The 12,715-nt window shown below is 39.3% G+C and overlaps 1 protein-coding gene across 1 annotated transcript in view; it reads left to right on the top strand.

Annotated features, from left to right (window-relative positions):
* The first annotated feature begins 3,045 nt into the window (after nucleotides 1-3,045).
* LOC128635651 (alpha-N-acetylgalactosaminide alpha-2,6-sialyltransferase 1) overlaps nucleotides 3,046-12,715 on the top strand; it is a 129,915-nt gene continuing 120,245 nt past the window's right edge. Inside the window, exons 1-4 of the mRNA XM_053688739.1 lie at nucleotides 3,046-3,072; nucleotides 3,192-3,360; nucleotides 8,717-8,879; nucleotides 8,992-9,130. Of these exons, the coding sequence (XP_053544714.1) occupies nucleotides 3,046-3,072; nucleotides 3,192-3,360; nucleotides 8,717-8,879; nucleotides 8,992-9,130 (498 nt within the window). The remainder of the gene's footprint in view (nucleotides 3,073-3,191; nucleotides 3,361-8,716; nucleotides 8,880-8,991; nucleotides 9,131-12,715) is intronic.

The raw sequence follows: 12,715 nt of genomic DNA, 5'->3' as shown, positions 1-12,715 counted from the left end.
GGATCAGGAACCAGGAGGGACGTCAGACAGCCAGGTAATACACAGGAACTGGAACTCACAAACAGGTCTGAGATAACGCAAGGGCAAAGCATACTGAACAGAGGCCCTTTAAATAATAAGTGATAACATCACAATTCTGAGACTGCAACCTGTCTCACATGGATGATGTACACCAGTCTGGCCATAAAAGGGCATGCAGGAAATGAGCAGCATCACACAATATGCACCAGAGTCAGCAAGTGAGGTGAGTAAAATGGATGCCAGCAGCACATGGCAAACAAAGCAGGGAAAAATCCCTGACACCCCCACATCGCTAATACTATAATAAAACTATTAACCCCTAAACTGCCATCCCCCACATCGCAACTACTAAACTAAACCTATTAACCCCTAAACCGCAGGCCCCCCACATCGAAACACACTAAAGTAAAATATTAACCTTAAATCTAATACCCCCTAATTTTAAATTAAATTTACAATATAACTATCTTTAAATACATAAAAACTTACCTGTGAAATAAAAAAAAAACAAAGTTTAAACTATAAAGTAACCTAACATTACTATTTTTAAACAATAAAATTAACGGAAAAAAAAATAAAAAAAATCCTGCAAAAAAGGTAAAAAAAATTACATTACAAAAAAATAGTAAATGAAATTATCCAAAATTATAACAATTGAACCTAATCTAATACCCCTATAAAAACAAAAAAAGCCACCCAAAATAAAAACACCCCCTAACCTAACAATAAACTAACAATAGACCTTAAAAGGGCCTTTTGTAGGGCATTGCCCTGAAGCAATCATCTCTTTTACCTTAAAAAATTATAAAGTCCCCCCTAAAAGTAAAACCCCCCACCCAACCAACCCCCCAAAATAAAAAAACCTAAGTCTAAAAAAAACCTAAGCTACCCATTGCCCCTAAAGGGACATTTGAATGGTTATTGCCCTTAAAGGGCATTGAGCTCTTTTGTGCCCAAAGCCCTAATCTTTAAAAAAAAAAAAAACCAACACCCCCCCCCCCCAAAAAAAACTAACTAACTAAGTCCGGACATCCATCTTTATCCAGGCGGCGAGAAGACTTCATCCATAGCGGGGGCATCTTCTATCTTCACCCCAGTGGCGCGGAGCTGTAGAGACGCGGAGCTGCGGAGCATCGTCGGCCGCTGCGGCACGGACATCCAGTGTGAAGGATCCTCTTTATACGATCACCGCAGTACACTGAAGATTGAATGCAAGTTACCCATTTAAAAATGGTGTACCTTGCATTCCTATTGACTGATTTTAACAGCCAATTGGATTTTTTTAGACTTAGGTTTTTTATTTGGGGGGAGTTTACTTTTAACGGGGACTTTGTCATTTTTTTTTAAGGTAAAATAGCTGATTGCTTCAGACCAGTACCCTACAAAATGCCCTTTAAAGGGCTATTGGTAGTTTATTGTTAGGATAGGGGGTGTTTTTTTTAGGGGGGGCTTTTTTGTTTTTATAGGGTATTAGATTAGGTTTAATTGTTATTATTTTGGATAATTTTGTTTATTATTTTTTTCTAATCCTAGAGTTTTTTATTTTTCGTAATCTTATAGTTTTTATTTTTTTGTTATGTAATTTTATTTTATTTTTTCAGTGTTAGGATTTTTTTTTAATTTGTAATTTTTCCCCCCCTGTTAATTTTATTGTTTTAAAATGCTAATGTTAGGTTACTTTATAGTTTAAACTTTTTTTTTTTATTTCACAGGTAAGTTTTTATTTATTGAAAGATAGTTATATTGTAAATTTAATTTAAAATTAGGTGTTAGGTTTAGGGGTTAATAGTTTAATTTAGTTTGTTGCAATGTGGGGGGCCGGCGGTTTAGGGGTTAATAGGTTTAGTTTATTAGTAGCAATGTGGGGTGCCGGCGGTTTAGGAGTTAATAGGTTTATTTTATTAGTAGCGATGTGGGGGGGCCGGCGGTTTAGCTGTTAATAGGTTTATTTAGTGTCAATGATGTTGGGTGGAGGCGACGGATTAGGGGTTAATGATTTTATTTAGTGTCAGCGATGTCTGGGGCGGCGCATTAGAGGTTAATCATTTTATTTACTGTCGGCGATGTCGGAAGGGGCGGATTAGGGGTATTTAGACTAGGGTTTTATGTTAGGGTATTAGGTTTTAACATAACTTTCTTTTCCCCATAGACATCAATGGGGTTGCATTACGGGGATCTCCATTCCGCGATCGCAGGTGTTAGTTTTTTTCTAACACTTTTTCTCCATTGATGTCAATGGGGGAAAGCGTGCACAAGCACGTAAACTCAGATCTTGGGTTTTATGCGGTATGGAGCTTATCGCACCATACCGCACAACAAGAGAAGGTTTTTCAGTAACTTGTAATAGCATGGAAAGTGCGATAATGCTAATTTTTTGCGTTATTTACGCACCCCGGTATAGTGCAAAACTTGTAATCTTGGTTATAATTTTCCTTTGCTAGTTCCCAAATAAGTTACCCTTTCACCGCTGCAGTGTATCTAGCAACACAGCTATGGGCCAGATTATGAGTGGAGCGCAAATGTTTGCACGCAAGCGTTATCGGATTTTCGCAATCGTTCACACAAAACGGGTTAACGCGTACTCAGAGCTGTGGTTAACTGTTTCACGAAACATAAAAGTCTCACAAAACACATCAGAGATGGCATCAGAACCTAAGCGCGGGGAAGGGGGTAAGTAGCGCAACGATGGCACTAAATATAAATATATATGTATATGATTATATACATATACATTCATGTGTTAATATGTGTATATACACATATTAACACATAAATATATATGTATATAAGCATTTACATATATATTTACAAGGTAACAATAACCAGACACTTGTAATGGCTGGTTATTTTGCGCCCACAAACAGGCATATTTGCCTATTTGCAGATGTGCAATAAATTATCTCTCCACTTATAATCTAGCCCAAAGTTAGGAATTAAAAAAAGACAAAAACCAAAACAAACCAAAACTGACACCTACCTGATGTCTGGTTGAAGGACCATTAATTAAGCATATCCGGCCAGTTTATGGATTTACACATAATTCATGGATCAGTAAGTATGTTAAAATAAAAACATTTAAGTAACATGCATATATTATTTATGTAATGGCTACTATTAGGTGCTTATCTGACAAATTGGAATGTATTTATTTACTATGTCTTTAATTCCAGAATTGTCCTGATTCATTGAGACATATTGCATCACTCTCTGATTGGCTCAAAGAACTTTTCCTTCCTAACATATCAGTTTTCCTGGGGCGAGGCCATTTCACTCACATGGAATGGAAACGGCTGCAAAGGTTTAACCCACCATATGGATGGATGGAAGTTAATTATAATGGTAACATTTTTCATGCACACACACACACACACCACACACACCACACACACACACACATATACTGTATATATATATATATATATATATATATATATATATATATATATATATATATATATATATATATATATATATAAAAACGTGGAAGGGAACTGCACTCCAAGAAAGGACCAGGTACACATCCTGTGACTCAGCAACATCCAGCCCTGGGTACTAAATAGCACTCCAAAAAAGCTGTGATGTCACCAGAGCCACAGGCAGTTAACCCCAGTCCGGAATGGGTGCAAGAAACAAGGAGGATTACAAACAAAAAGTAATACAACACATAGAAACACCCAGCACTCACCAGCTAGCTCACAGCTAAGATAAAATCACAACTGGAAAGGTTAGTTACCGCATCTGGCCAAATAAGGTCCTTTCCACTGCCTGAGTCCCTAACACAGCCACACCATCATGCAAGCTCACAAAGCCAAACAGACTCAGAAAGAAGGGGTGCACAGGTGGATGTAATCACCCAGAGAAAATACAAAACATGGAAGGGAACTGCACTCCAAGACCGGACCAGGTACACATCCTGTGACTCAGCAACATCCAGCCCTGGGTGCTAAATAGCACTCCAAAAAAGCTGTGATGTCACCAGAGCCACAGGCAGTTAACCCCAGTCCGGAATGGGTGCAAGAAACGAGGGGATTACAAACAAAAAGTAATACAACACATAGAAACACCCAGCACTCACCAGCTAGCTCACAGCTAAGATAAAATCACAACTGGAAAGATTAGTTACCGCATCTGGCCAAATGGGAAAGCTCAGGCACCACGTCAAGGTCCTTTCCACTGCCTGAGTCCCTCACACAGCCACACTATCATGCAAGCTCACAAAGATGTGGCTCTGGGGACATCACAGCTTTTTTGGAGTGCTATTTAGCACCCAGGGCTGGATGTTGCTTAGTCACAGGATGTGTACCTGGTCTGGTCTTGGAGTGCAGTTCCCTTCCATGTTTTGTATTTTCTCTGGGTGATTACATCCACCTGTGCACCCCTTCTTTCTCAGTCTGTTTGGCTTTGTGAGCTCACATGATGGTGTGGCTGTGTTAGGGACTCAGGCAGTGGAAAGGACCTTATTTTGCCAGATGCGGTAACTAACCTTTCCAGTTGTGATTTTATCTTAGCTGTGAGCTAGCTGGTGAGTGCTGGGTGTTTCTATGTGTTGTATTACTTTTTGTTTGTAATCCTCCTTGTTTCTTGCACCCATTCCGGACTGGGGTTAACTGCCTGTGGCTCTGGTGACATCACAGCTTTTTTGGAGTGCTATTTAGCACCCAGGGCTGCCTGTGGCTGTGTTAGGGACTCAGGCAGTGGAAAGGACCTTGACGTGGTGCCTGAGCTTTCCCATTTGGCCAGATGCGGTAACTAACCTTTCCAGTTGTGATTTTATCTTAGCTGTGAGCTAGCTGGTGAGTGCTGGGTGTTTCTATGTGTTGTATTGCTTTTTGTTTGTAATCCCCCTTGTTTCTTGCACCCATTCCGGACTGGAGTTAACTGCCTGTGGCTCTGGTGACATCACAGCTTTTTTGGAGTGCTATTTAGCACCCAGGGCTGGATGTTGCTAAGTCACAGGATATGTACCTGTTCCGGTCTTGGAGTGCAGTTTCCTTCCATGTTTTGTATTTTCTCTGGGTGATTACATCCACCTGTGCAACCCTTCTTTGTTCTCAGTCTGTTTGGCTTTGTGAGCTTGCATGATAGTGTAGCTGTGTTAGGGACTCAGGCAGTGGAAATGACCTTGACGGGGTGCCTGAGCTTTCCCATTTGGGCAGATGCGGTAACTAACCTTTCCAGTTGTGATTTTATCTTAGCTGTGAGGTAGCTGGTGAATGCTGGGTGTTTCTATGTGTTGTATTACTTTTTGTTTGTAATCCCCCTTGTTTCTTGCACCCATTCTGGACTGGGGTTAACTGCCTGTGGCTCTGGTGACATCACAGCTTTTTTGGAGTGCTATTTAGCACCCAGGGCTGGATATTGCTGAGTCACAGGATGTGTACCTGGTCCGGTCTTGGAGTGCAGTTCCCTTCCATGTTTTGTATTTTCTCTGGGTGATTACATCCACCTGTGCACCCCTTCTTTGTTCTCAGTCTGTTTGGCTTTGTGAGCTCGCATGATGGTGTGCCTGTGTTAGGGACTCACGCAGTGGAAAGGACCTTGACGTGGTGCCTGAGCTTTCCAATTTGGCCAGATGCGGTAACTAACCTTTCCAGTTGTGATTTTATCTTAGCTGTGAGCTAGCTGGTGAATGCTGGGTGTTTCTATGTGTTGTATTACTTTTTGTTTGTAATCCCCCTTGTTTCTTGCACCCATTCTGGACTGGGGTTAACTGCCTGTGGCTCTGGTGACATCATAGCTTTTTTGGAGTGCTATTTAGCACCCAGGGCTGGATATTGCTGAGTCACAGGATGTGTACCTGGTCCGGTCTTGGAGTGCAGTTCCCTTCCATGTTTTGTATTTTCTCTGGGTGATTACATCCACCTGTGCACCCCTTCTTTGTTCTCAGTCTGTTTGGCTTTGTGAGCTCGCATGATGGTGTGGCTGTGTTAGGGACTCAGGCAGTGGAAAGGACCTTGACGTGGTGCCTGAGCTTTCCCATTTGGCCAGATGCGGTAACTAACCTTTCCAGTTGTGATTTTATCTTAGCTGTGAGCTAGCTGGTGAATGCTGGGTGTTTCTATGTGTTTATATATATATATATATATATATATACACACACACATACATATATATATACACACAGACACACACATAAATATACAGTATGTTTATGTATATATATATATATATATATATATATATATATACGGTATATATATATATATATATATATATATATATATATATATAGTAAACTTTCAACATGAGGGCACTCTCAGGTCTTTTTTTATAAAAATAGCAATTTTTTTCCAATTTCTTTAACATCAAATAATCCATAAAGCTGACATTTCAGCTTATATATTATGCCTTTTTCAAGACCACATTATCGCATATCTTTTTTAATGTTCAACTTGTTCAGTGTACTACAGTGCCATTCAATGACTCCAGTGAGTCAGTGAATGGCGCTTTAGTACGCTGAACAATTTGATTTTTTTCCCCTATTTTTATACAAAGACCTGAAAATGCCCTCATGTCTACTACATATGGAAATAAAGGGAGGAAGCACCCAGGCTGGAAAAGGAATATAATAGCTGGTAGTGAGTGCATGGTGATTTTGGACTATATATATATATAAATATATATATATATATATATATATATATGTTTTGTGTGTTTATATATATATATATATATATATATATATATATATCAATAAACAAGAGCACTATAGGATGATTTTTTTGAATATGTCAATCAATATTGATCGATGTCGGGCGGAGAAGCGGCACAAAGGGAGAAACACTTTAAACTTCAATTCTGTGAGTATTATAATATTTATGAGCAAATCATAAATTAAACTATAGTTATTTTAAGACTATTATTCAGATGGTGTGATTGATTGTAGTTAACTTTACATTCAGTTTAAGCAGTCCAAACTCCTCCCTCTTTAGAATTAAAATTTTCTTTAAGCCGGGTTTCCTGGTGAAATAGTTCATTTGTGTTAAGACAGCTATACAGTATTTTTAGTATATCTATTCCAATTACATGGTATTGCCTATAATCAAAAAAGTTTATACGCGCGTTTTACCCTTTCAGGCATGGGTTTCTTCCTGCTATTAGTTAGTATAATATATATATACGGTATACATACACATACACACACAATTATTCAGCTAATAGTAAAGTATAGTAAAGTATTACTATCTAGTATCGTTTTGCTTTTTTTTCTCTTGGTATTTCATTTTATTCTTTGTATGGGAGATATGATCTGAGTGGCATGTGTGGCTGTTTGTGAGTCTGATCCATATCCATATGCAATTTGTAAGTTTCTCACTCATTGTAGGGATGCATAATAATTAACCAATGGTTTACCTGATATGACGTTTAAATTGCACCTGCACGTTGAGGCTGGATATTCCTTGACAAAGGGGAGGAGTCCCCGAAACGCGCTTCGGAACCAGCTCAGACTCCAACACCTGTACTAACCCGGCTAACGGTCATCACAACCCACGTCAACTTTGAGCATTGGCCTTACCCACAGGAACAAGACATGACATTGGCACTTGTAAGCACATTTCCACACTGAAGGGACGAGTCTCGCGGTAAAGTTGTAAAGTTGCTGGCGAAACCGAAGCATCAGGTAATATCGCGGCTAATGACTGGCCCTGCAATGTTGTGATCTTGCATACAAAGTGATGCTGTTGTATACTAGTCTGTCCTGGTACAGACTAGGGGTATATGGTTACCGATACACTGAAACATAGCTTTACCGTGAGTGAAGACTACATAGAGTGTGAGGTTGTACTTATTACATGGATATATCTCGCTAGTGGGTACATGACCAAGAATTCATTCTGTGGGTTATACAATTGTGATGCAAGCTTCTTTTTACAAGGACTATACTTTGAATATCTTAATCATTTGCTCCATTAGCCGCAGAATATAAGGGCGGCACTCAGTATGCTTCAAGTGATTCTTTATTATGGGTTCACAAAATCCTCAAGAGGACACTTTTTCAACATAGTCTGACGAGATATAGCTTTATATATCAGTTAAGACATTCAGTTTGTTTTTCTGTCAATATGAAAGGACATTTGAATTGATATCTGGGGAAAGAAATTTAAATGCACATTTGGACTTTTTGTTGCCATTTCTACAAGATAACTACTCTCTCAGTTTGGATACAAAATTTCAATACGGATTGTTTTCCTTTCTGTCATTTTGATGCAAGTTTCCTATAATATGAATATTTCCTTTTTTTCTTTACAGTGATATGAGGTTATGCTATCATTGTGAAACATTGCTTATTTTTTGTCCTTGAAGCTTTACAGATACAGTTGGGTTGAGTGACAGGTGTAGTGTGTCTGCACTCACTGGGGGCGCCCAGTGGGTATTTATATTTTTTGTTCCTTTTGGTTTAAAGCATTATTTAGTTTTATCTTTTGTTTAGGATTGCTTGGTGTGAGTATGTATGTGGTTGGTGGTTGGGGTATGTGTGGTGATGAGTGAGCTTTCATCTTTGGGGCCTTTCCATTGTTTGATGCATTAATCTGTATTTACCATATTAAAATTTTGTGGTGAACCAACTTCTAAGACTCTGTGGCTGGGATTTTTTATATTTTTACAATTATTCAGCTATTCCCAGACTAAACTGAGTATGAACCCCACTGGGACCTTTTCAACAAATATATTGATGATAAACCTTCTTCTACAGTAATAAAACGGGTGATATCCTGGCTTCCCGATCAAACTCATCTCTCGATACATAACAGATCTTCTGATCCACAGTGTGTCACTTGTGCTGTGGTAGGAAATGGAGGTATTTTAAAAGGATCAAACATGGGAAGAGAAATAGATTTGCACGATTACATATTTCGGTAAGTGGACTCCTTATTTAGCATTATTAGTAATTTTATGGTGATATGACCATAATTGGTTGAATCCTCTTTTCTAATATGCTTACAATCTGTGTTTTCCTCCTTGAATCAGGGGTAATGGGGCTGCGATCAAAGGATTTGAGAAGGATGTGGGGCATCGAACATCATTTTATGGCTTCACCGAGTCCACCGTCCGTGAATGTCTAAGAGGACTAACAGAAAGTGGCTTCACAGGGATTCCAGATGAGCAGGTATTCAGCACAAGCCAACTCATTATGTACAGAACAGAAGCATGCAAATAGGGAAGTCACATTTGATTGGTGGCTTACTGGTAATGCCTAATGGTTCATACATAACTGTAGTCTTATCCTATAGATAGCAAGTATAGAGCTATAACATACAACACATAATAATGTCGTGGGAAACAGAAGCATGCAAATAGGGAAGTCACATTTGATAGGTGGCTTACTGGTTATGCCTACTGGTTTATACATAACTGTAGTCTTATCCTATAGATAGGTATAGAGGTATAGAGCTATTACATGCAACATGTAAAGGCATTCAACCTGAGATTATTTGTATCTGATTATTATGTGTCTGGTGTAATAATTTCAGTTGTATAACCTACTACACACCAGGACAGCCGAAAAAAATAGTGGTATCATCAAATACCCAAATATATTACAGGTTCTACGGAAAATATCTCTCCCTCTCTCTGGAAAAAAAAACAATAAACAATTGAGACTTACAAATTATAAAAATATGCAGAAATAATATGAATCATATGCAAGAGGTATAATAAAATATTGTTGGAAATGGTGATGTTCAGAGCTATAATAATCTGCCAAAAAATGTTGCTGCCTAATAGCTATCGACTTGCATTTTGTAGAAAGAATAGCTATCTGGTACCTCCACACTGTATCAATGTACTTGTCATTGTGACACATAAAATATATGTGCACAATTGTATATTGTTTTATGCAATTTTCATGTTTCATAATGAAAGATGTTTGTTTAATTATATTTGTTTTATATGGTGCTTGTAATAATTTTCTATGAAAATGCAACTCTCTGTTGTGAGAGCATAGGACTCCTATTTTGTAATAATTTACTATGAGAATGCAACTCTCTGTTGTGAGAGCATGGGACTCTTATTTTGACATGGACTTATGATCCTGAAGGATTGTGGGAGATCATGGGTGGAGCAAAGAGACTGTTTTTGTTTTACCTCATAACCATTGAGGATTATGTGAAGTACACACCCATTCTCCTTATTTCCTGTTTTAACAGGTAACATTTAATCTGCTTACAGGCCTCCTGAATGGGGTCTGTAACAGATTCTTGGGGGCTCATCCTAGGATCGGCGCTTGATTGATTGCAGATCTTCAGGACCAACAAAGTATGAATGCAGTGGCTGTATTCAAGAAAAATCATTTGTGAAAGGAGTGGCCTGACTGGCTGGTGACAGTGACATGAGGGATCGTGAGAAGGGTCATTATGTCGGATAAAGTACGGAAGAGTCTGGTGTGGGACATCAGAAAGAAACTTCTCACCTTTTCCGCTGATGAACTGTTTCAGATCGCCCAGAGCATATGTCCAGTACCGGACAGGGACATTTCAGAACTAGATGCTGGAGACCAAGAGGCCTGTTTTCAATACATTAATGCCTTCATGTATAGTACTGACTTATTAGAATCAGAGGACAGAGGTATGGCTAAACTGTTGAATTTGGGAGACATTGTTGACTCTGTCGAACATGTTCGTACTATGGCTGCACCCGTTTATTAACATAATGAGAGTAATGTTGGTGTACAAACTTCAAGCACAGCACATACATCCATTACTACTGATCATATCTTTACTACAGACACTGTTCATGCAACATCATCTGCAGCTATAGCGGACAAAGGGGTTAGTGTAGTAAATGTAAACCCAGATACTAAACAGAATGTAACCCATCATTATTTTGCAGCATCCTTACAAAACCCCATATTGACACAACCCTTGACAACAGTATCACAACAAATGCACAACCATAATAACACACAGTTTAGCAACCATCCTGAATGGTCCATGCAGTTGCCGTCAGAGAAGGTAGTCTCCCTTAGGGATCTCTTCTATCTCCAGCATTGCGAGTTTAAAATACAAGGAGGACAAATTGGCGACTACACATCTGACATCACATACACTAGTGTATGCAGGCAAATTGAAGATGGAATCAAAGAAAATTTTAGTAATACTGAATTAGTCAGGGGGACTCTAGGGATAATAAAAGCAGGCAGTTTCAAGGACATGTTGATGAATAAGGAAGACGTGATAGTTGAGAAACTCAAAGGGTTTCTTAGGTCACATCTAGGAGACAAAAATAGCACAGAGTTATTCCAGGAATTAATGTGTGCAAAACAAAATGAGAATGAAATGCCTCAGCAGTTCCTGTATCGAGTAATAGGTCTCAAACAGAAAATCATCTTTGCTGCAAAACAGGCTGCCGCTGAAGTGAGATACAGCTCGGCAACTATTCAGGATGTTTTCCTTCACACCGTTTACCAGGGCCTAGGACACAAATATAAAGACATTCGTAGTGAGTTAAAACCCCTACTCTCCAACCACAACATCAAAGATAAGGAAATACTGAGAAATGTAACAAAAATCACCAGCGATGAGAATGAGAGGGTCCGAAGGCTGGGTCCTGTAACTTGTACTAAGCTAAACATTGCAAGTTGTACCCAGCTTAAAGGTAAATCTATGGGAGATATGAAAGAAACCCATGAGCAAGAAAACAAAAATTATCCAATCAAACAACTAACAGCTCGAATTGATGCACTTACCAGTATGGTAGATTCCATGAGAAATTCATCACAACAAGCACAGCCTGGGTATACCTGTCAGAGTGTCATGAGCCGGCCACCTCTACAGAAAGGAACAAAACACTGTGGTTGCTTAAAGTGTGTTGAAACTGGTCTGCAAAACTGTACTCACTGCTTTCAGTGTGGTAAAGAGGGGCACCTGGCTAGGGGATGCCTCCAGAAACGCAAACTACAGGGAAACGGGAAAGGGTCACTGCAACAGGACGACCAGTGACCAAGCCCTCCTTGTCCCAAAGTTCAAATGATAAAAGTCCAGAGGTTGAATCTGGTCCTGTGAAAAGCAAAAACAGAAAAACATTTCATTGTACGACATTCAAAACTTCCAATGACAAGAAAGAACATTATCAAACTTTCATTCTCTCTGCCCCTAGGACAAAGAATGAGGCTATTGTCAACCTAATGGGAAGGAAGGCTTTGACTCAGTGTAACCTCAATGGTCTTGCAGTAAGTGCTCTGCTTGACACTGGAGCTCAAGTCAGTATCATTGATCGTGCTTGGAAAGATAAATATTTACCAGCTGTGGACATAAGACCTCTTTCTGAACTCATGGGAACTACAGAGAAGTTGGAAGTGTATGCTGTAAATGGGGATCTTATTCCATTTGATGGATGGGCTGTTATCACTGTTAATTTACAAGGAAACGATGATCCTAATCTCTCTATCAATGTTCCCTTCTTAATAAGTCATCTGCCAATTGAAAGACCGCTGCTTGGGTTCAACGTAGTGGAAGAATTAATTCAGGGGCAACCCGAGGGCCTTGTACCAACTCTAGTCTCCCTGCTATCTGGAGCCATCTCTGTGTCAAATGAGAAAGATCAAACGCTTGTATACTTTGTCCAAACTCCTGAGCTTAACGAACAGCGGGGACGTTTGAAAGTAAAGAGAGGCATTGTCATTCCAGCAGGCCGAGTAACATGGGTAAAGTGTAAAATACCACCCACCATGGATTAACCTACCCCAGTTGCACTG

The sequence above is a fragment of the Bombina bombina genome, chromosome 1 (genome assembly GCF_027579735.1).
Source record: "Bombina bombina isolate aBomBom1 chromosome 1, aBomBom1.pri, whole genome shotgun sequence".
NCBI classification, from domain to species: domain Eukaryota; kingdom Metazoa; phylum Chordata; class Amphibia; order Anura; family Bombinatoridae; genus Bombina; species Bombina bombina.
This window is presented reverse-complemented; position numbering and strand designations above follow the sequence as displayed.